Consider the following 26,495-nt stretch of genomic DNA (forward strand, 5'->3'; position numbering starts at 1 on the left):
TTCTGAGAAAATGATTTTTATTTTGAACATGAAACTATATCCAAAAATTATGGTTAAACTCAATGTGGAAGTATGTTTTTTAAAATGGTCATCTAGACGTCGTTCTTTCGACTGAAATGACTACCTTTACAAAAACGACTTGTAACTTATTTTTCCGACTATAAACCTATACTTTTTCTATTTAGATTCATAAAATAGAGTTCAATATGAAACCATAGCAATTTGATTCACTCAAAACGGATTTAAAATGAAGAAGTTATGGGTAAAACAAAATTGGATAATTTTTCTCATTTTAGCTACGTGAAAATTGGTAACAAATCTATTCCAACCATAACTTAATCAACTTGTATTGTATATTATGTAATCTTGAGATACCATAGACACGTATACAATGTTTTGACCTATCATGTCGACACATCTATATATATTTCGGAACAACCATAGACACTCTATATGTGAATGTTGGAGTTAGCTATACAGGGTTGAGGTTGATTCCAAAATATATATAGTTTGAGTTGTGATCAATACTGAGATACGTATACACTGGGTCGTGGATTGATTCAAGATAATATTTATCGATTTATTTCTGTACATCTAATTGTGGACAACTAGTTGTAGGTTACTAACGAGGACAGCTGACTTAATAAACTTAAAACATCAAAATATATTAAAAGTGTTGTAAATATATTTTGAATATACTTTGATATATATGTATATATTGTTATAGGTTCGTGAATCAACCAGTGGCCAAGTCTTACTTCCCGACGAAGTAAAAATCTGTGAAAGTGAGTTATAGTCCCACTTTTAAAATCTAATATTTTTGGGATGAGAATACATGCAGGTTTTATAAATGATTTAAAAAATAGACACAAGTACGTGAAACTACATTCTATGGTTGAATTATCAAAATCGAATATGCCCCTTTTTATTAAGTCTGGTAATCTAAGAATTAGGGAACAGACACCCTAATTGACGCGAATCCTAAAGATAGATCTATTGGGCTTAACAAACCCCATCCAAAGTACCGGATGCTTTAGTACTTCGAAATTTATATCATATCCGAAGGGTGTCCCGGAATGATGGGGATATTCTTATATATGCATCTTGTTAATGTCAGTTACCAGGTGTTCACCATATGAATGATTTTTATCTCTATGTATGGGATGTGTATTGAAATATGAAATCTTGTGGTCTATTATTATGATTTGATATATATAGGTTAAACCTATAACTCACCAACATTTTTGTTGACGTTTTAAGCATGTTTATTCTCAGGTGATTATTAAGAGCTTCCGTTGTCGTATACTTAAATAAGGACGAGATTTGGAGTCCATGCTTGTATGATATTGTGTAAAAACTGCATTCAAGAAACTTATTTTGTTGTAACATATTTGTATTGTAAACCATTATGTAATGGTTGTGTGTAAACAGGATATTTTAGATTATCATTATTTGATAATCTACGTAAAGCTTTTTAAACCTTTATTGATGAAATAAAGGTTATGGTTTGTTTTAAAAATGAATGCAGTCTTTGAAAACCGTCTCATATAGAGGTCAAAACCTCGCAACGAAATCAATTAATATGGAACGTTTTTAATCAATAAGAATGGGACATTTCATTTTCTTTCCTCAATACTTCTAGCATTTTTCTCAAATGTTCTTCGTGCTCTTGATCATTCTTTGAGTAAATAAGTATGTCATCGATGAAAACAATGAAAAACTTGTCAAGATATGGCCCACACACTCGGTTCATAAGGTCTATGAACACAGCTGGTGCGTTAGTCAATCCAAAAGGCATAACCATAAACTCGTAATGACCATAACGCGTCCTAAAAGCAGTTTTTGGAATATCATCCTCCTTTACTCGCATTTGATGATATCCAGAACGTAAATCGATTTTCGAATAAACTGACGAGCCTTGTAGTTAATCAAATAAGTCGTCAATTCTTGGCTGTGGATAACGGTTTTTGATGGTAAGTTTATTCAACTCTCTGTAGTCAATACACAACCTAAATATACCATCCTTCTTCTTGACAAACAAAATAAGAACTCCCCATGGTGATGTGCTTGGTCAAATGAAACCACGTTCTAATAGTTCTTGTAGTTGGCTTTGCAGTTCTTTCATCTCGCTGGGTGCGAGTCTGTAAGGAGCAAGAGCTATTGGTGCAGCTCCTGGTACAAGATCTATTTGAAATTCAACAGATCGATGTGGAGGTAGTCCCGGTAATTCTTTTGGAAATACATCGGGAAATTCTTTTGCGACGGGAACATCATTGATGCTCTTTTCTTCAGTTTGTACTTTCTCGACGTGTGCTAGAACAGCATAGCAACCTTTTCTTATTAGTTTTTGTGCCTTCAAATTACTAATAAGATGTAGCTTCGTGTTGCCCTTTTCTCCGTTCACCATTAAGGGTTCTTCTTCTTCTCGTACAATGTGAATTGCATTTTTGTAACATACAATCTCTGCTTTCATCTCCTTCAGCCAGTCCATGCCAACTGTTACATCAAAACTCCCTAACTCTACTGGTATCAAATTAATCTTAAATATTTCGCTACCCAGTTTAATTTCTCGATTTTGGCATATATAATCTGCTGAAATTAATTTACCGTTTGCTAATTCGAGTAAAAATTTACTATCCAACGGCGTCAATGGACAGCTTAATTTAGCACAAAAGCTCTACTCATATAGCTTCTATCTGCACCCGAATCAAATAAAACGTAAGCAGATTTATTGTCAATAAGAAACGTACCCGTAACAAGCTCCGGGTCTTCCTGTGCCTCTGCCGCATTAATATTGAAAACTCTTCTGCGACCTTGTGCATTCGTGTTCTCCTGGTTCGGGCAATTTCTAATAATGTGGACCGGTTTTCCACATTTATAACAAACTACATTGGCATAACTTGCTCCGACACTACTTACTCCGCCATTACTCGTTCCAACACCATTTGTTCCTTTCGTTCTGTTAACCCCTGGTCCGTAGACCTCACACCTCGCCGCGCTATGACCATTTCTTTTACACTTGTTGCAAAATTTGGTGCAGAACCCCGAGTGATACTTTTCACACCTCTGGCATACTTGCTTCTGATTGTTGTTGTTGTTGCGGTTGTTATTGTTGTTGGGATGATTGTTGTAGTTATTGTTGTTGTTGTTGTTGTTGTTGTTGTTGTGCCGTTTGTTGTAGTTGCGATTGATGTTGCGATTGTTGGGATAGTTGTTGTTGTTTTGGTGACTCTTATCACTGTTTTCCTCCCACTTTCTTTTGACTAGCTTCACGTTGGCCTCTTTGGCCGCCTGTTCTTTAATTCTTCCCTCAATCTGGTTCACTAGTTTGTGAGCCATTCTACATGCCTTTTGTATGGCGGCAGGCTCGTGTGAACTTATATCTTCTTGGATTATCTCCGATAACCCTTTCACAAATGCGTCGATCTTCTCATCCTCATCTACGAACGCTCTCGAACACAATAGGCACAATTCTGTGAATCGTCTTTCGTACGAAGTAATATCGAATCCCTGTGTTCGTAACCCTCTAAGTTCTGACTTGAGCTTATTGACCTCGGTTCTGGGACGGTACTTCTCGTTCATCAAGTGCTTGAATGCTGACCACGATACCGCGTAAGCAGCATCTTGTCCCACTTGCTCTAGATAGGTATTCCACCATGTTAATGCAATACCTGTGAAGGTATGCGTAGCGTACTTCACTTTGTCTCCTTCAGCACACATACTTATGGCAAACACCGATTCAACTTTTTCGGTCTACCGTTTCAATCCGATTGGTCCTTCGGTCCCATCAAATTCTGAAGGTTTGCAGGCAGTGAATTCCTTGTAGGAGCATCCTACACGATTTCTTGCGCCGTTAGCTGTATTGCTAGATTCAGAGTTATTGTTGGTATGTAGCGCAGCCTGTACTGTGGCTATGTTTGAAGCAAGAAAGGCTCGAAATTCCTCTTCGCTCATATTCAAGGTGTGTCGAGTATTCGGTACCATTTCCTTCAAAATAGTCAAATGAAACAAGTTAATCATACAGAATATTAAGAGTAGTTAATAGTATCTCTTAGCATAATATGAACTCATTTATAAAAGCTTTTTCTTCATATTAGCGTTTTATAAGTTTAAATTCGGGTACTACCTACCCGTTAAATTCATACTTAGTAGCTAATATACAATTCAGCTACTACAATTCCATATGAAAAACTGATTATAATAATATATCACATACAAATATTCTTCAAACTTACAACTTCGCTATATTACATATAACATGAAATATAGTACACTATGATACAGGACAGTTTTGAAGATAAATCTAGTTAATACGCTAGTTGTTCAGCAAAGGAAATAAAGACACGTAATTCATAAGTCCGGAAACAAGTCATGCATTCTGGTTTTACTAAGACGACTTCCCATCCTTGGTCTTGTGAAAAATAACCGTTATGACCATTGGCTAGGCAGCATGTTGTAATTTCGTCAAAAGGACGAGGGTTTTGTAATGTCCAATAGCCCAGTAATAATCTAAAAACCTTGTTTCTCACCCCAACTACTGAATCCGTCACTTGTGGTAAAGTTTTATTTAAAAGCTGCAATCCGATGTTCTTTTTCTCACTTTGGTAAGAAGCGAACATCACTAACCGTAAGCATAACATGCTTCTTTATGTTGCATGTTAGAAGCTCTTTCTAATTCACGAAATCCTATGTTGGGATAAGTTGAGTCAAAATAGGTTCTTAACCCGTAGCTTAAAATTGCATTTGGGTTCCCCGCATTTAACGCTTTAAAGAAAACACGGCGTAACTTAAAGTCTCCCCAATGTGATATACCCCACCTATCAAAGGAAAGCATTTTATAAACTAAGGCATTTCTGAAAAGTCTTTCAAATGTTTGACAAGTTAATTTCGCCATAACTAAATGTGCTGATGAATTCTGACCGACTCTAGACAAGATTTCCTCAATCATATCCTCTGGTAGGTCTTCTAAAATATTCGGTTGTCTACCCTTAACGTCCATTTTGTTTTTATACTGTAAAATAGACAAGGATTAGATTCGTAATAACAAACAATACAAGCAATTTTTACATAGAACATAAAAGTACAAGCACACTACAATACATTTATTACACAACATGCTCACACCTCTCTAATCTGAATCACTGGTTTCTTCTTCTTCGGACTTGGTTCTTTTTCCTAATCTTCTAGGGATATATGATGTTCCTCTAATACGAGTCATCGTTTTCCACAATGGTTTAGAAAAACCTGGTGGTTTAGAGGTTCCCGGGTTATTGTCATGATATTGAAAATACGGGTGTTGACGGTACATATAAAGTTCATCGGGGTCGGAATCAGATTTCTCTATTTTGATGCCTTTTCCCTTATTATTTTCTTTTGCCGCATTAAATTGGGTTGGGGTAATTTCTATAACATCATCGGAATCCTCATCAGGATCCGATTCATCGGAAAATTGGTAATTTTCCCAATATTTTGCTTCCTTAGCGGAAACACCATTGACCATTATTAACTTTGGTCCATTGGTTGAGGATTTTATTTTATTTGACCGGTTTTCTGTGGTTCCTACTATTCCCCCCTCCGGAACCTCTTCTTCCGGTTCCTCTTCTTCCGGTTCTGTTTCCTCTTCTTCCGGTTCTTCGGGAACTTGTGAATCTTGCCAATATATATTCGACTCTTCGTTATTATTAGGTGAGTCAATGGGATTTGTGCTAGAGGTAGACATCTATCACACAATATCAAACATGTTAAGAGATTAATATATCACATAATATTTACATGTTAATAATATATAGTTTCCAACAAAAATGTTAAGCAATCATTTTTAAAGAAAACGGGGTTGAAGTCCAGACTCACTAATGCATCCTAACAAACTCGATAAGACACACTAATGCAAATTTTCTAGTTCTCTAAGACCAACGCTCGGATACCAACTGAAATACAGTTGGGGACAACCACCGTCCCACCCAGTGCCTTCCCAGCTAACCACCTGGTGACCACTGACTATACCTCAGATACTGATTTTAGGGCCTGCCTCTCAGCTACTGCCAACCCTCGTAAGGGATCGCAAGGAGTAAGAGCCAATGCTTCGTCACAGTAACACTGTGAGAACCTCCTTTACGACTAACCCGTCACATATGGACGGCGTTATACCAGCTCTGATGCCAACTGAAATGTCCCGTTCATATTGATTATAAACGTTCCATGTTAATTGATTTCGTTGTAAGGTTTTGACCTCTATATATCAAATCGTAACAATAGACCACAAGATTTCATATTTCAATATACATCCCATACATAGAGATAAAAATCATTCATATGGTGAACACCTGGTAACCGACATTAACAAGATGCATATATAAGAATATCCCCATCATTCCGGGACACCCTTCGGATATGATATTAATTTCGAAGTACTAAAGCATCCGGTACTTTGGATGGGGTTTGTTAGGCCCAATAGATCTATCTTTAGGATTCGCGTCAATTAGGGTGTCTGTTCCCTAATTCTTAGATTACCAAACTTAATAAAAAGGGGCATATTCGATTTCGATAATTCAACCATAGAATGTAGTTTCACGTACTTGTGTCTATTTTGTAAATCATTTATAAAACCTGCATTTATTCTCATCCCAAAAATATTAGATTTTAAAAGTGGGACTATAACTCACTTTCACAGATTTTTACTTTATCGGGAAGTAAGACTTGGCCACTGGTCGATTCACGAACCTATAACAAATATGTATATATATATATCAAAGTATATTCAAAATATATTTACAACACTTTTAATACATTTTGATGTTTTAAGTTTATTAAGTAAGCTGTCCTCGTTAGTAACCAACAACTAGTTGTCCAAAGTTAGATGTACAGAAAAAAATTGATATATATTATCTTAAATCAATCTATGACCCAGTGTATACACGTCTCAGGCTAGATCACAACTCAAAGTATATATATTTTTGGAATCAACCTCAACCCTGTATAGCTAACTCCCACATTACTGCATATAGAGTGTCTATGGTTGTTCCAAATAATATATACACATGGGTCGATATGATATGTCAAAACATTTGCATACGTGTCTATGGTATCCCAAGATTACATAATATATTAGAATACATGTATAATACAATATAAGTTAGCAAGGATATGATTAATATAGATTTGTTACCAATTTTCACGTTGCTACAACAATAAAAATTATCCAATCTTGTTTTACCCATAACTTCTTCATTTTAAATCCGTTTTGAGTGAATCAAATTGCTATGGTTTCATATTGAACTCTCTTTTATGAATCTAAATAGAAAAAGTATAGTTTTATAGTCGTAAATATAAGTTACAAGTCATTTTTGTAAAGGTAGTCATTTCAGTCGAAAGAACGATGTCTAGATGACCATTTTAGAAAACATACTTTCACTTTGAGTTTAACCATGATTTTTGGATATAGTTTCATGTTCATAAGAAAAATCATTTTCCCAGAAGAACAAATTTTAAATCAAAGTTTATCATAGTTTTTAATTAACTAACCCAAAACAGCCCGCGGTGTTACTACGACGCCGTATGTCCGGTTTTACAGTGTTCTTCGTGTTTCCAGGTTTTAAATCATTAAGTTAGCATATCATATAGATATAGAACATGTGTTTATTTGATTTTAAAAGTCAAGTTAGAAGGATTAACTTTTGTTTGCGAACAAGTTTAGAATTAACTAAACTATGTTCTAGTGATTACAAGTTTAAACCTTCGAATAAGATAGCTTTATATGTATGAATCGAATGATGTTATGAGCATCATTACTATCTCAAGTTTTCTGGATAAAGCTACTGGAAATGAGAAAAATAGATCTAGCTTCAAAGGATCCTTGGATGGCTTGAAAGTTCTTGAAGCAGAATCATGACACGAAAACAAGTTCAAGTAAAATTTCCACTCGAAATAAGATTGTTATAGTTATAGAAATTGAATCAAAGTTTGAATATGAGTATTACCTTGTATTAGAAAGATATCTTACTTTAAATAAGAAAGATTTCTTGAGGTTGGATGATCACTCTACAAGATTGGAAGTAAGCTAGCAAACTTGGAAGTATTCTTGATTTTATGAAACTAGAACTTGTAGAATTTATGAAGAACACTTAGAACTTGAAGATAGAACTTGAGAGAGATTAATTAGATGAATAAAATTGAAGAATGAAAGTGTTTGTAGGTGTTTTTGGTCGTTGGTATATGGATTAGATATAAAGGATGTGTAATTTTGTTTACATGTAAATAAGTCATGAATGATTACTCATATTTTTGTAATTTTATGAGATATTTCATGCTAGTTTCCAAATGATGGTTCCCACATGTGTTAGGTGACTCACATGGGCTGCTAAGAGATGATCATTGGAGTGTATATATCAATAGTACATACATCTAAAAGTTGTGTGTTGTACGAGTACGAATACGGGTGCATACGAGTAGAATTGTTGATGAAACTGAACGAGGATGTAATTGTAAGCATTTTTGTTAAGTAGAAGTATTTTGATAAGTGTCATGAAGTCTTTCAAAAGTGTATGAATGCATATTAAAACACTACATGTATATACATTTTAACTGAGTCGTTAAGTCATCGTTAGTCGTTACATGTAAGTGTTGTTTTGAAACCTTTAGGTTAACGATCTTGTTAAATGTTGTTAACCCATTGTTTATTAAATCAAATGAGATATTAAATTATTACATTATCATGATATCATGATATATTAATATATATTAATATGATATATATACATTAAATGTCATTACAACGATAATCGTTACATATATGTCTCGTTTCAAAATCATTAAGTTAGTAGTCTTGTTTTTACATATGTAGTTCATTGTTAATATACTTAATGATATGTTTACTTATCATAATATCATGTTAACTATATATATATCCATATATATGTCATCATATAGTTTTTACAAGTTTTAACGTTCGTGAATCGCCGGTCAACTTGGGTGGTCAATTGTCTATATGAAACCTATTTCAATTAATCAAGTCTTAACAAGTTTAATTGCTTAACATGTTGGAAACATTTAATCATGTAAATATCAATTTCATTTAATATATAAAAACATGGAAAAGTTCGGGTCACTACATAACCTATATATATCAAATCGTAACAATAGACCACAAGATTTCATATTTCAATACACATCCCATACATAGAGATAAAAATCATTCATATGGTGAACACCTGGTAACCGACATTAACAAGATGCATATATAAGAATATCCCCATCATTCCGGGACACCCTTCGGATATGATATAAATTTCGAAGTACTAAAGCATCCGCTACTTTGGATGGGGTTTGTTAGGCCCAATAGATCTATCTTTAGGATTCGCATCAATTAGGGTGTATGTTCCCTAATTCTTAGATTACCAGACTTAATAAAAAGGGGCATATTCGATTTCGATAATTCAACCATAGAATGTATTTTCACGTACTTGTGTCTATTTTGTAAATCATTTATAAAACCTGCATGTATTCTCATCCCAAAAATATTAGATTTTAAAAGTGGGACTATAACTCACTTTCACAGATATTTCCTTCCTCGGAAATAAGACTTGGCCACGGATCGATTCACGAACCTATACAAATATGTACATATATATCAAAGTATGATCAAAATATAATTACAACCATTTTTATTATGTTTTAAAGATTTGAGTGTATTAAGTTAGCTGTCCTCGTTAGTAACCTACAATTAGTTGTCCACAGTTAGATGTAGAGAAATAAATCGATATATATTATCTTGAATCAATCCACGACCCAGTGTATACACGTCTCAGGCTAAATCACAACTCAAAGTACATATATATTTGGAATCAACCTCAACTCTGTATAGCTAACTCCAACATTACTGCATATAGAGTGTCTATGGTTGTTCCAAATAATATATATACATGGGTCGATATGATATGTCAAAACATTTGCATACGTGTCTATGGTATCCCAAGATTACATAATATATTAGAATACATGTATAATACAATATAAGTTAGCTAGGATATGATTTGTATAGATTTGTTAAACATTTCCCGTAGCTAAAAAGATCAAAAACATCCAATCTTGTTTTACCCATAACTTCTTCATTTTAAATCCGTTTTGAGTGAATAAAATTGATATGGTTTCATATTGAACTCTAATTTAAGAATCCAAACAGAAAAAGTATAGGTTTATCGTCGGAAATTTAAGTTACATGTCAATTACTAAAGAGGTAGTCATTCCCGTCGAAAGAACGACATCTTGATGACCATTTTGAAAAACATACTTTCACTTTGAGTTTAAACAAGATTTTTGGATATAGTTTCATGTTCATATGAAAAATTATTTTCCCATAAGAACAACTTTTAAATCAAAGTTTATCATAGTTTTTAATTATCCAAACCAAAACAGCCCCCGGTTTCACTACGACGACGTATATCCGATTTTATGGTGTTCATCGTGTTTCCAGGTTTTAAATCATTAAGTTAGCATATCATATAGATATAGAACATGTGTTTAGTTGATTTTAAAAGTCAAGTTAGAAGGATTAACTTTTGTTTGCGAACAAGTTTAGAATTAACTAAACTATGTTCTAGTGATTACAAGTTTAAACCTTCGAATAAGATAGCTTTATATGTATGAATCGAATGATGTTATGAACATCATTACTACCTCAAGTTTTCTGGATAAAACTACTGGAAATGAGAAAAATGGATCTAGCTTCAAAGGATCCTTGGATGGCTTGAAAGTTCTTGAAGCAGAATCATGACACGAAAACAGTTCAAGTAAGATATTCACTCGAAATAAGATTGTTATAGTTGTAGAAATTGAATCAAAGTTTGAATATGAATATTACCTTGAATTAGAAAGATAACCTACTATAAATAAGAAAGGTTCCTTAATCTTAGATGATTACTTGGAATGGATTAGAAAGCTTGGAAGTAGACTGCAAACTTGGAAGTATTCTTGATTTTTAAGGAACTATACTTATGGAATTTATGAAGAACACTTAGAACTTGAAGATGGAACTTGAGATAGATTAATTAGATGAAGAAAATTGAAGAATGAAAGTGTTTGTAGGTGTTTTTGTTCGTTGGTATATGGATTAGATATAAAGGATATGTAATTTTGTTTTCATGTAAATAAGTCATGAATGATTACTAATATTTTTGTAATTTTATGAGAAATTTCATGCTAGTTGCCAAATGATGGTTCCTATATGTGTTAGGTGACTCACATGGGCTGCTAAGAGCTTATAATTGGTGTGTATATACCAATAGTACATACATCTAAAAGCTGTGTATTGTACGAGTACGAATACGGGTGCATACGAGTAAAATTGTTGATGAAACTGAACGAGGATGTAATTGTAAGCATTTTTGTTAAGTAGAAGTAATTTGATATGTGTCTTGAAGTCTTTCAAAAGTGTAAGAATACATATCAAAACACAATATGTATACACATTCTAATGGAGTCGTTAAGTCTTCGTTAGTCGTTACATGTAAGTGTTGTTTTGAAACCTTTAAGTTAACGATCTCAATTAATGTTGTTAACCCGATGTTTATTATATCAAATGAGATGTTAAATTATGATATTATCATGATATTATGATGTATGAATATCTATTAATATGATATATACATTAAAATATCGTTACAACGATAATCGTTACATATAAGTCTCGTTTCGTAATTCTTGAGTTAGTAGTCTTGTTTTTACATATGTAGTTCATTATTAACACACTTAATGATATATTTAAATATCATTTTATCATGTTAAATATAGTGTATCAATATCTTAATATGATACATATATATTTAGTCGACGTTATCATAACGATAATCGTTATATATATCATTTCGAGTTTCTTAACTTAGTAATCTCATTTCTTATGTATATCACACATTGTTAATATACTTAGTGAGATACTTACTCATCATAATCTCATGTCAACCATATATATATGTCTATATATACCACAACATATAGTTTTTACAATTTTGTAACGTTCGTGAATCGCCGGTCAACTTGGGTGATCAATTGTCTATATGAAACTTATTTCATTTAATCAAGTCTTAACAAGTTTTATTGATTAACACATTGGAAACATTTAGTCATATAAATATCAATCTCAATTAATATATATAAACATGGAAAAGTTCAGGTCACTACATGAGAAACATATACGTATCATACTTTTATGCTTTGAACACAAGTACGAAAACAAACATTCCACAGCGAGTTAGAACACAAAGCCTCAATTCAATTATCATTAGTCACACTTGTCGGGTGTAAACATGAACGTATGTTGTGTGGATCCATACGGGCTTGACGCGCCCTCATTCGGTCGGTTCGCTACTGTTAGCGGATGATATATATATTTTCGGGTATAGTGTAGGTTCTAACACTATGATAACCGGGTTCGTAAAACAGTTAAGTCTTGATAATTGGGTGCTCGCGAACGTACAACTTTGGAATGCAAACGATTTGGATAATCAACTTACACTAAATCTCGTGGTTCAAAAATAACGTTTACAAATACACCTATGATTTCACCAACGTTTTTCGTTGACAGTTTTCTATATGTTTCTAAGGTTCATACTTGGATATTTGATACATGCTTTCGCACACTTTGATTACTTGCTTGGGGTCAAGCATACATGCATACGCTAGTGATAGCACCTTTGGACTCAAACTTAATGTTTACATGCATACGCTATTGATAGCATTCGTGAATTTCAATTTATATTATGTCGCAAGTTATTTCATTTTTACTTTACAACTTTTGTAAACATAAACTTGTTGTCGAACCGTTTGGTAACTTAAAACTTTGCAAGTCATACACGTTTCAAATGAATGCGACATAATTTTGGTCAAACGCGTCTCATTTAGGGACTATGACCACGTAACGGGACCTAAGTTGACGGCGCCGTCAATGGAGATTTTGTCGGGTCGTCACAGTTGGTATCAAAGCGTTGGTTGTAGGGATCTAGGATGTGCATTAGTGTGTCTGACAGAGTCGTTAGGATGCATTAGTGAATCAAGACTATAACCGAATAGTTAATCATTGCATTCTGACTTGCATTTGCTATAGATAGCACTTACTTGACTACTTGTACATTTATACTTGAATCTTTCTTAGGTGAACTTCTTAATGGTACCAAATTTTCATCATACGAACTCGTACTCTGCCACTTTCGGGTAAGACACGTAAACTTAAGATTCATAGGTGTAAGGAGGACGACGACTTCATAAGTTACACTAGTTCGGGAACTCTGTCTCCCATATTATTATTCACCACCGTCCCAGCTTACTATCCACGAGTACTATAAAGTTTCCACCACTCTGGCATCACTAGCCACTGCTGATGTTACACCCATGTTCATCACTATCTACCACTTCTTGTTACTACCATCACTACTCTAGGTGAGTATCGTCATCACTACTTATCACTACGGTTGCGTACTATTCGTTATCATAATTCGTTACTCTTTTCGTACCTAAAGACATTATTGTTTGACTTGAACCGCATTGACGTGAACAACCAGTTATACACTTCCCTCGGGAAACGCATCTTCAGAGTTGCACTAATTCTTTGATTACTTGCTTGAGCTCAAGCATACATGCATACGCTAGTGATAGCACCTTTGAACTCAAACTTAATGTTTACATACATACGCTATTGATAACATTCGTGAATTTTAACTTATATTATATCGCAAGTTATTTCAGTTTTACTTTACAACTTTTGTAAACTTAAACTTGTTGTCGAACCGTTTGGTAACTTAAAACTTTGCAAGTCATACACGTTTCAAATGAATGCGACATAATTTTGGTCAAACGCGTCTCATTTAGGGACTATGACCACGTAACGGGACCTAAGTTGACGGCGCTGTCAATGGCGATTTTGTCGGGTCATCACAAAAATAACATTTTCAAATGGTGATTTGGACGAAGAAGTGTATATGAGACAACCTAAAGAATTTGTTATGCCCAGATAAGAAAATAAAGTGTGCAAGTTGATTAAATGATTGTATGGGCTGAAACAAGCTCCGAAACAGTGGCATCAAAAGTTTGATGATGTGTTTTTGTCCAATGGTTTCCAACTAAACCAATCTGACAAGTGTGTGTATAGTAAATTTGATCAATCTGGAAATGGTGTGATCATTTGTTTGTATGTTGATGACATGTTGATCTTTGGTACCAACCAAGATGAAGTTGATAGAAGAAAGAATTACTGTCATCAAAGTTTTCGATGAAAGATATGGGAGTGGGGGATGTGATTCTTGGGATAAAGATCATACGCGATGAGAGAGGTATCACGATTTCTCAATCTCATTACATTGAGAAGATACTAAAAAAGTTTAAACGTGATAAATGTTCTCCTGTGAACACTCCTATTGATCCGAGTATGAAGCTAGTACCAAATGAAGGTGAAGCTTATTCACAACTTGAATATTCTCGAGTTATTGGTTGTTTAATGTATGCTATGACGAGCACGAGACCTGATATAGCTTTTGTTGTAGGAAAGTTGAGTAGGTTTACTAGTAATCCTGGTACTATTCATTGGCAGGATATAAGTAGAGTATTCAAGTACTTGTTGAATACCATAGATTATGATATCACATATTCTGGGTTTCCTTCGATCATTAAAGGATATTCTGATGCGAGTTGGATAACCAACGCCAAAGATCATTCATCTACAACGAGTTGGGTATTCCTTCTTGGAGGAGGTGCTATATCTTGGGCTTCGAAAAAGAAAACGTGCATCACAAATTCGACCATGGAGTCTGAATTTGTTACTTTGGCTCAAGATGGTAAGGAAGCTGAATGGTTAAGGAATTTGATTTATGAGATTCCTTTGTAACCTAAACCGATATCTCCTATTTCTGTCCATTGCGACAGTGCTTCTAGTGTGGCTAAGGCGTACAATCATATGTACAACAGGAAGTCTAGACATTTAGGTCTTAGACACAGTATGATTCAAGAATTAATCTTGAATGGAATGATATCCGTGGACTTTGTTCGAACACATGAAAATTTGGCGGATCATTTGACTAAAGCATTAGCCCGAAACTTAGTACACAAGTCGGCTATTAGAGTGGGATTGAAGTCCGAATAAATCTTCCAAAGTGAGACACCCAGTTCCCTTCTAGTACAACGCTAGGAGCTGAATTCAATGTGGAAAGCTTACTTTCTGAAGATTGAAACACATAAAATTTATAATCCCAAGGTATGTGTTTAGACCTGCACGTGGAGTTAGGTTGAAGTTATTCTTCTTAATAGTTCTTTTGAAAAATTGCATATGCAGGTGCAAGATGTAAAAGAACTACCTATGTGAGCATGAAGTTTTGCCGCTTGAAGGAGCTTTGGACTTAGGCTGCCGATATGTTCACTTAAGGATTGGGGCACATGGTTGATAATAGTGTCAAGTTTGTATTAGAGATATGTAAGAAACTGATGTGTATATTGTTTTATAGTTTTCAAATGGGTTGAAGGGTTCAAATCTTTACGAACACCCTGATTCTCGAATTCTCGTGAATGATATACTAAGTGAAAATTCAAACCTTATGGATATTTTCATTTATGCATTAGTTTGTTCTGTTTGTTTCATTATTTTAGTAAATCAAGGATCACACTAAAATGAGGGGGATTTGTTGGTGATTTTAGTGTCATCCAACGTACATTTTAGTGAGTTGGGATTTGCTCGAATACAGGTGTTATTTAGCTATATTTAACAACGGGCTCGGAGAGTGTGTAGTACACGCCCGTAAGAATTGACTACTAACTGTCGCGCAAATAAAAGGTTACAACCTTTCAACACCATAACTGCCAATTAACAGTTTAATTGAAAAACGTTTTGGCATTCTTTCTCTGCATTCAGAACAATAACACAGAAAACATACAAACTCTCTAATTTTGATTTTGATTTCCTCTTGCCTGAAAATAAAATTGTTCTTGTCTTATCCCAATTAGAATTTTGTGTTAACTCAAGGCTGGTAAGGGGTGAAATGTTTAATTAAGAAAGTGTTTCACGAATCAAAAATCAATTCGATTATCTGTTTTCATACCCGTTTTCTACAAGTAGCTGACTACTTGACGTGAGATCTCATTTCTTGACTTGTTGTCACATAAGGTTTGCTTTGCCGTTGAAAAAAAAGGTATAGCGTTTAATCGAGCGAACGCTGATTTATATTATTTGTAACGCCTAATACTTTCGTATCTTGTTTTTTACTTTAATTTCATGTTTATTGAAAACAATGCTAGATACATGGGGTCGTTATTTCAGGCAAAACGTATATCTTGCTGATTCATGAAAGATGAAGCCAAGCCATACATGAGTCAAAGACTTGAGATCTTATTTCTTGACTTGTTGTCACATCATCATTCTTACCCAAAAATATTAATGATACATCTCCAAGACCATTAAAATCTAAGCACAATGCATACAAACGAAAACTATATATCCAATTTAGGATCTTTGGAAACTCATCTACAAATTCTAAACACTGGTTGTACTTAAAGTGGACAAAAATGATATACTAATTGAATTTCGTGGTTACTTTCGCCTTTAAATTCTTTGTAATTTCTTTTTTTTCTCCGTGCTAAGCTTCTAATATATTGTGTTGTTCTAAAAAAAATTTAGTGATCAATGATCATAACAATAACAAGTGTAATTTTTTTTTTCCAAATTGAAATTCTATCCCAAATTTGTGCATAAACAAAAAGCAAAATGTTAACTACATGATGAACAAACTATAACTAACTAATTCACATTAGTTATATATACCCAAATAAACTTACAAATTCTCTCCAAATTTACTACCACTATTTTCTTTGCCCCACTTCCTTAACTGAACGTGAAACATAGATTGTGCAGCCAACAACTCAACACACTGTTTTGGATTCATTAAATCCAACAATCCTTTCAATGTCTTTAACCTCACACAATCTCCCATTTTCATCACCTTTTCTAACCCACTTAACAACCCATTCACCGCCATCACCCCCACCTCATCGCCGCCGCCGCCGCTACCACCGCCGCCACATCGGATCATTTGCACCAACTCCACCATCCTTCTATCTGCCATCCCAACTTGTTGTCTCTCCATTTCTCTTTCAACTTTTTCTTCTTCCATTTTAATCTTTAGTCTCAACCCTTCAACTTCTTTCATCTGGTCATCAGTTAAGTCAACCAAACCGGTCCCGGTTCGCGGTAATGTTTCGACGAACCGAAAAACCACGGATGGTTTCCAACCGGTGACCCAAAGATAAGCATTTTCTAAAGGCGTAAGCCAGACAGGTGTAAAAAAGGCGCAAACGTCTTCTTGGGCCGCAGCCCATTTAAACCTATAATAATTCTTGTGGTGTGTTGTCAATTTTGCTATCAAATTTTCATAATCAGAATCATGAGTGTAATCTTGTACAAGAAATCTCAAGTATTCTTCAAGTTGAGAAACCCATGTTTCATAAAAAACTGAGAATTTTTCTTCAATTGGTGTTTTCTTCATTGTATTGTGTTGGTTATGAATTTTGAATTATTAAAACAAAAACAAAAGTATACTAGTATTAATGACTGAGGGTTTTAAGGTTTTATATATATACACACACATAAATAAATAATAAATATAAATAAATAAATAGTAAATAGGGAGTATTAATTTAAAATGTGAAATGTTGAAAGAGAAAGAAAGATGTGTAGATGAGTGACACGCTTTGAGTTTGGGGAAATGCGTGGCTGATGAAGCATGCTGCATGGTTTACGCTTTGAGTTTAGCCAAAGGTTGCCCGCCTAATTGCATATATATTGCGCTCATGCAAAATTTCAAATTAAACACACTCACTCACTCTGTTTAAACTCATGACCTATACTACTCTGTCTATTTTTACTTTCTAATTTATGTGTAAACCTACATTTTGTATGTCATTGTAAATGCAGTACGTACTAGTCAGAAGAGACTAAAGTAGTATTGTCAATAGTATGTATTCATAGTAGGGGTGAGTGTTTTTCCTTTGATCGTCTAATTCAAATACCGTATCAAATAAAATTAAATTAGATATGAAAATAATCATTAGGTTGGTTAAAATAGAATTCAATGTTTAACTATCAGTATGGTTTCCGGTTTTGAATTATTCGAATTCAGTGAAACCGAAAACCGAATTCAACTTACTAATAGGAGAAATACGTTTAGCTTTCTATTGATGCATATTTTGTATGGACGCCGCTATGCGAATAACTTTTATTATTACATTGTACACCTAGATGTATTACATGCGTGAAACTGATCAATTACAGGAGCATATGTGAATGTTGGGTCGTTCATGTCGATAGGTCTATTAGGGTAACCTAAGCTTAGGTCGTATATATATATATATATATATATATATATATATATATATATATATATATATATATATATATATATATATATATATATCAGTTTCACATGTGTTTTAGGGTAAATAGTAGATCTTTAATTGGGGTCAAGCGTAGAACCCTAATTTAGAAGAAGCGTTTTGGCGATTCCAGTGAATAGGGAGATCATGCTCGATCTCCCCTGGCCAGCGATGTTTCTCCGTTTAAATTAATTGTAAGTTCAACGTTTATATTAATAATATTGATTTATGTTTAATTCATCGTGTTTATCTCTTCCGTCTTTGATCTTGCTCGAATATGGTTGTTTATGATCCTTAATCGGAACAACAAATTTGTATGAGAGCTGGTACAATCGAGCTCTTGATTGGATCGAAGGTAAAAGACGTTAAATCTGCCGAAATTCATTTTTAGATCTAATAGTTGGCTTTTGTTGACTTTTTATGGATTTTTTTATATAAATTGAATTAAGGAAAAGTGTTTAAATAGAAAGGTTGGAAATCATAGTGATGTTATCTGCCAAAAATCAGATCTTAATTCACTTTTTTGACCGAGTTGTGAATTTTCTTTATTTCAAAAATGAGGAACTGATTTTGATCGATTCGTGTATTTTGGGTATTTGTCTGCAAAATATGAGAATGGGTTAATGTTTACCGGGTCCTAGTGGTGCTTCCTGCAAATTTTTATGAATTTTGGTGAAGATTTGATGAATTTCATATGTATGAGTTAGGGTTTTTGAACATATATGGAGTAATATTGAAGAAAAACAGAAAATTGGTACTAGTAAGGTGACGGTGGCAGTTTTATAATTCTGTTGAACCTTGACTACCGGGTCCCACCATATGTCTCCTTGTCCCCCCATGTGATACATATTCTAGAAGCTTCCAGAAGTTTATTCCTTTTTCACAACCGATCACCATTTGTTTATGTATACAGATCACCATTCGACCCAGCAACCCGAACCCAGAAACTTGATCCGACCCGAATTCAGATCTGACCCAGATCCACACCCAATCACATTTAATGACCGTTACTCTTCACTGTTAAATATTTAATGCTCGTTAACCAAAGGGAATACCTGTGCAAAATTTCGAACATTTTTTTACAATATTCACGTTTAGTCCCTCAACATTCTAAACGTTTCATTTTCAGCCCATGAAGCTTGAAAAAATTATAGGTTTGGTCCCTAAAGTTTCAAAGTTTTACATCTTTGGTCCTCAACTTTCGTTAATTTTTCATCCAAGGTACTTAATGTTAATTATTCTTTATTCCACACGAAACCTTTCTATCATATTATTCATTAAAGAAATAATGTACAGATTTGGTGGACAACCTCCTTGTCCGTTAGACTTATTTAGTAAGTCAATACGGAAACACTTGTTTTTGAGAAGTATTGCGGGGTAGTCGGGAGCATACGACTATTTATGAGGCAACGATGATATATGTATTATCCGCACTTCTATAGATTCCACTTGTGTTTGGAATTATATTTGTTCAGTTCCGCTTGTTGAACTAATTAATGTTAAGATACGCGATCATGAGATACCAATTTGACTTTCTTTGGTGAGTTTGATGGCAATAAAGATTTATTTGAGTTATTAATTGTGGACCCGACTCCTCTACATATTTTTCCTTTACAAGATGCAAGTCATGATGAACGTTAGTGCTACAATGTTTAATAGGATACAACTAACAGTGATGGGGAAGATTCTACAGTTTATAAATTTGAGAGAGTCGGTTTGTTTGAAGATTTTATCAGAGATGTCGATAGGGATCTCAGCTCAGTCTAAGGGAGAATCTTGCTACATTGGTACTATGGGTAACATGTACGAGTGAAGTTTGAAGAAACTATAGGATGACGATTAGCATTTCGACTTCAATGCTGGCAGACTTTGATGTTCGAAGTTTGGGTTTTCACGTATTCTCGTAGACTTTTGATGAAGCTTATGATTCTTAAGATTATGGTACTACTGCAGAGATTGACTGAAGATTGCAAGAGATGTTTACAATAATTCGTCCAAGGGGGAAATTTTTTATGCATATTTTGTATAGACGTAGCTGTGTGAATAACGTTCATTATTCATTGCACACCAAGATGTATTATACGCATTAAACTAATCAGTTACAGGAGCATATGTGACTGTTGGGTCGTTCATGTCGATAGGCCCATTAGGGTAATCTAAGCCTAGATCGTCTATTGATCAAGCATAAAATGGTCCAAGATATTTGATTCATGCAAGATCAATAATAAAGGGGGATTTGAGGGTTTCTTGAGTTTAACTCTTCGGTCTGGAGTACCGTGAATAATCCTCTTACGAGATGATGATCTCAGAAAGGGTGGTTAAACGTGACCCACCATCGTTCGGGTTAACCAGAGGTGATGGCTGGCTGGACGGGGTAAGGATTTGATGTTCAAAGAACGTTACCTGAGAAACGTTATTGTAACTGCGCAGATAGTTTGTTGTGAAAGGTAAGTTTTTTCTCTCTCTATCGTGAATCTTTGTGAAGCTAGATGTGTGTATTTATAGGTAAGAGTGACTGTCCTTTCTCATGCCACATAGGCAAAGGGGACAGAATGGTACATATTTGTACTATTCTGTTGCATTGGATCGTGCACTCGCGTGGTCCCCTCCATATTGTGTTGTTTTGCCACGTCCTGCCACTCGTACGATTACTGAGATTTCATCCTAGGTGTCTTGTACTGTCTTTTGTCTTATCCAATCCTGCACTTAATCAGCGCAGTCCCCTTGTAGCGTTATACTCAACGTGCGATATCATTGGCTAAACATCTCCAAATATTGCACGTTACCGACCTTTAGGAATGGCGAGAGGGGCTATGCAGTAGTAGGCTTGCGCGATATGTTAGCGTATTTTATGCATGTCATTAAGTCCCCTAGTTCTATGGTATGCACAGTTCATTCGCGCATGGGGTAGAACTATTATCATTACGTATTGAATTATGATGTGACAGTTCTGATGCAATAATCATTGGGTTCCGTAACTGTCACTTTCGAAGTCATCCCTTTAAATCCCCTGCTTTGCTGTCAGATCTAATCCGACACTTGTACGGTTCAGATTCGTTTCGTATTCTCTTTCCTCCTTTTACTCCCTTATAAATACTTTGAAACTTCTCATTTTCATCTTTACTTCAATCTTCTTTCTTCATACACACACACACACACACACACACACACACACACATTTCTATAATGGTTGCAAGTAGCGCGAGCGTCGATTTTTCGAACGTAGGAAATATTATGTCCGACGTAAGCCATGAGTATATAAACAAGCTAATTACGTGGTGTCCTCCTGTTAAAGAGTTTAATCCTTTTGTTCCTTGCTTCTGTGATCGCGCTAATCGCCCCCCACATGGCAAGGTAGCAATTTATGATTTGGTGTTGGAGAGGAGTAATATACGCTCTCCTCTCACTAACTTTTATATGTTAGTACTGTCTCACTTTAACATCAGCATTGGGCCGTTGGACCCAAATGGCGCTTGCAGAGTTTCTATGTTTCAAATGTGGTGCCATGCGCACAATTTTACGCCCACGGTGAATCTTTTCAAAAACATTTTCAGCTATGAGCGACGCGATCAGGGCTGGTATAGTTTCAAAGATAACCAGGGGTTCACTCGAGAGCATTGGTGGAAGATTCCCCCAATTGGAAAAAGAATTACTTCTTCGTCGAAAACACTTTCATCCCCTTTTCTTGTGCCAGCATAGGTTAATGGCAATACGACTTCAACTCTGATTTGAACCGTGCTCCTCCAATGAGCTCAGCGGAGATGGCTAAGTTCGACAAGTGTGTAGGACAATCCCTCATCATGCAAATGCGTCAGAACATTGCTATGTATGCTGGCGGGATATCCAAACACTAGCCCCACCAAGGTTTTAGCCCTTATTTCACGCGACACCTCCAAGGTTAGTTTCTTGAAAGTCGTTTGTTCATTGTGTCGTGCGCACTGTTGTGATAGGTTTTGTATTTTTCTTCTTCTCGGAGATATCATTTGTGACGTTTCTCAAGACGGAGAAGTTGGCGTACGTAGCTGCATCTTATGCTCCGTTGCGCAAAACTTTCGAGTGCGGTCGCTCATATGGTGCGCCTCATAGTTCTTTACGCATGCGCGAGTCTGTTAAAGCGGGATCGTCTAATCACCACCCGTTTTATATTAGTAAGTGAAAATTGACACCCAAGGAATTCAACGACATGTTTGCGCCCTTTGTTCCTCATTTTTTATAAACCCTCGTCCTCTTCGAAGTGCGAAACACCTGGTAAAATTCTGAATGCGCGTTTGATTTCTTTATCGTGGTTTACTGATTTAATATGTTTTCTTCTTTTTTAGATGATGATGATGATGATGATGATGATGACGACGACGTGGAAGCAGTTCCATTGAATTCCACCAATACTTCCCCTCATGGCGAGCGCCAAACCAGTGGAGGTTCGGGCGATGATGCAGGCGTAGATGCAACTGATGAGGTGTGAGCGATGCGAGATGAAAATCAGCATCTTTGTGAAGTGTTGGAAAAAACCAATTCTGAAAGAGACGGTTTGCAGCTCAAGTTGTGGGTTGCTCTTTCGGAGAAAACCAAAATTGAGAGACGGACATGAGAGAATTAATGGATCGCCATTACGCTCTCGTCCAAGACACAGGAGAGTCAGAGCGTGAATTCATCAATGCGCTCAATTGCGAGGCGGTCAACCATGCTTATAACTCGCTGGTGAAGGTTGTCAAGGATCGGGAGCGCGTTCGATTTTGGAACTTCATCAAGAAGCATGTATCTGTTCCTGCCCCTCCTCCTGCTTCCATCGAGGCTTGTCTTACTTCTGACGCCGAGGTAATTGCCAAGGAAGTGGCGAAATCTTTGAAAAACATTGAAATTATTCGTTTGAAGAGATATTCGCGCGATCCAAGATTGACTGCGCACTATCTAATAAACGTAGAATTGTAATTTGCGCATGTGTAGATTTTAAAGCGTCTCATTATTTAATTGTATATGAACTTTGCTCTTTCGATGTAATTAATGAAAGTATGATGTCTATACGCCTTTTCACCATCTTTTATTTTATTGCTATTGTTAAGTGCGTGCAAAACCATATTGATTGTTATACTTGTCTCATGATGCCGCGTTTATGCGCTTTTTGATGTTTTATGTTATGGACTTGTTAAAGTACCTAGTTTTATACTCGAGGCATAGCAGTATCGGTTGTAACAACCCGACAAAATCGCCATTGACAGCGCCGTCAACTTAGGTCCCGTTACGTGGTCATAGTCCCTAAATGAGACGCTTTTGACTAAAATTATGTCGCATTCATTTGAAACATATAAGACTTTCAAAGTTTAAGTTTACCAACGGTTCGACAACAAGTATGTGTTTACAAACGTTATAAAGTATAAATGAAAAAATTTGCGACATAATATAAGTTGAAAATCACGGATGCTATCAATAGAGTATGCATATCTACTTTAAGTTTGAATCCAAAGGTGCTATCAATAGCGTATGCATGTATGCTTGACCTCAAGCAAGTAATCAAAGTGTATGCTGAAGCATGTATCAAGTAGCCAATCATAAACCTGAGAAACATATAGAAAACTGTCAACGAAAAATATTGGTGAAATCATAGGTGTATTTGTAAACGTATGTTTTTGAACCACAAGATTTAGTATGAAGTTGATTATCCAAATCGTTTGCATCACAAAGATGTTATTTGTTTGTCAAGCACCCAATTATCAAGGCTTAACTGAATGGTACCTCTGAATCATAGTGTTAGAACCTACACTATACCCGAAAATACGTTTCATCCGCTAACGTTAGCGAACCGTCCGAATGAGGGTTCGTCAAACCCGTATGGCCACACAACATAAGTTATCGCTTACACCCTACAAGTGTAACTAATGATAATTGGACTTGAGGATTTTTGTTCTAACTCGTATGTGGAATGTTTGTTTTTGTACTTGTGTTCAAAGTATAAAAGTATAAACTGTATATGTTTCTCATCCCATGATTTAAAGCGTAAAAGTTATTGAAAAGGTGGGACTATGATCTCACCTTGAGTGCACGAGTATAAAGGTACTTCACAAAGTAAACGTGTGCATGAAAGTTGTTTAGTCTTGACCTAAACAAGTAAGTTGTATCAATACCGGGTAAGACACAAGGTCGGTCGAAATGTGTTCAATTAGTCCTATGGCTCGTTACGACTCGAATATATAGCATGTGAGTCAAATTGTCAAGTTTCATGCAAGATACAAGTATAAAAGAAGATTAGAACGATTGCATAAGTTTTTAGGTAAGCTTGAAGTCAAACTTGGTCAAAGTCAAAGTCAACGGGGTCGGGTCGGGTATCTGGCAATTTTTCTTCAATTAGTAGTCATATATAAACATGTTGCCAAGTTTCATGTTAGTCGGAGTTGCGAGTAAGCGGGGGTGAAACTGTGAAAAACAAAAATAATTTGATCAGCCCCTTTCAGTTCATCCTCCGCGATTACGAGGTTTCCTGCCTCTTTTGCTCCGCGATCGCGAAGCTGTGGCTTCCAGGAGCTATTTGCTGAATTTCCAAGTTTCTAACCAAAACTCACCAAATCACAAACTATGAACCGCAAACACTTAAAACACGTATCTTATATCGTTGGAAAGGTATTTTGACAAGGAATACAACTAAACACATATCACCAAACAAAAATATTATTTAAAATAACTAAATCCTCGTCGAATGATCGTTTAATGTTCATCATTAATGTTTCAAGTTCATAAATGCAATTCGATGATTCGGGAATTGAATGTACACATATGATATGCCGTTTTGTAGGTAATTACACATACAATACAACTAAACACTCACCAATAACATCTCATAGCATTCAAGGCATCAAAAGTTCATATTAAAATCTATCAAACCCTAATTAAGAATCATGAATTCAACAATTTTGTTAATGAAGTTTTTCTAAGTCAACCTACATATCAAAATGAAGCTAATGATGCTAGTAACACTTTTAACACATAAGGTTTAACAACTAACAACATTTAATCAACTAAAATCCAAGATATAACAAACCCATTTCAAGTGTTCATGCTAGTCATTCAAAACAAACAAATCGAGCAAACCATTTATATACACAACAACCTAGTGAGCCATAGACACTAATTAACACCATTTCAAGTCTATAAAACGAATTTAGAGAAATCTAGAGTTTTTAGAAACCTTACCCCAAGTAGTGAAATTAGTATCAAAACGTTGAGGATGAAGAGAGGATTCCAAAAGTACAATTTTTTTTTATGTTAGCTTCTTGATTTGGATTTAGATAATAAATTCGTGATGAAGATGAAAAGAATGTAATAATGGAAGTAGAAATTGAAAGGAAAATGAAAAAGAAAAGAAATTAAAGTGAGTGGGGAAGTGGGAGGTGGTGATGCCTAGTTAACTTGGTCAACTACTAGTTGATCAAGTTTGACCAAGTTACAAAGTTAGTCCCTCGAGTTTAAAAGCAGGTGCGTGAATTAAATGAAAGAATTACTTTAAATACGCTATAGTGAACGAGAGATATTATAATTAAATAACGGGAATATTAAAACGCTAATCAACGGAAGGTATGAATTTAGATAATGAAAGATATTATCTAAAAAAATGGGCTTTAAAATAAATTAACGAAAAAAGGCGGGTTATTACACCGGTCTTTACATATGTTATTGTGCACACAACATACATATTGATGCAATATTTCGTCGTGCATGTTCAGGAGTCTTTTAAGTACGCCAACACTTAGTATTGAGGTCAAGGGCGACCAACCCTTTCGTTTATAGTCATGACTTACAGATCTCTAACTATGCGCTGCTGAGGCTAGGACAAACCAATTTCCGTCGCCCTCCGGTTAAAAAAGCTAGCCTGTCGCCAAACAGACTTCTGCAGTGCAGGAGCTAGAGAAAACAACCCTTACGTAGGTAGGACCAATGCTGATACCTTCCGTGTGCGGACAGTTTAAGTCAAATAGCTATTCTGTTTAAAATAGATACATGAAATTATAGACTGGAAATGACTTGAAGTATGAAAAGTACAATTGTAAAGACATCATTTAAATGGTGACATCAACTAGTAACCTATTTTTGCTCGTAATAATAGTATCGCT

The 26,495-nt window shown here is 35.2% G+C and overlaps 2 protein-coding genes across 2 annotated transcripts; one reads left to right on the top strand and one right to left on the bottom strand.

The window, feature by feature from the left end:
• Nucleotides 1-14,263: 14,263 nt before the first annotated feature.
• LOC139854396 (secreted RxLR effector protein 161-like) lies at nucleotides 14,264-14,866 on the top strand. The gene has a single exon (XM_071843701.1). It carries the CDS (start codon nucleotides 14,264-14,266, stop codon nucleotides 14,864-14,866), a length of 603 nt encoding a protein of 200 aa, XP_071699802.1.
• A 1,933-nt stretch (nucleotides 14,867-16,799) lies between these two features.
• On the bottom strand, nucleotides 16,800-17,510 carry LOC139854397 (protein DOG1-like 4). Its single transcript, XM_071843702.1, has one exon. It carries the CDS (start codon nucleotides 17,508-17,510, stop codon nucleotides 16,800-16,802), a length of 711 nt encoding a protein of 236 aa, XP_071699803.1.
• Between the last annotated feature and the right edge of the window lie 8,985 nt (nucleotides 17,511-26,495).

This window comes from Rutidosis leptorrhynchoides, chromosome 6, assembly GCF_046630445.1.
Source record: "Rutidosis leptorrhynchoides isolate AG116_Rl617_1_P2 chromosome 6, CSIRO_AGI_Rlap_v1, whole genome shotgun sequence".
Lineage (NCBI taxonomy): Eukaryota > Viridiplantae > Streptophyta > Magnoliopsida > Asterales > Asteraceae > Rutidosis > Rutidosis leptorrhynchoides.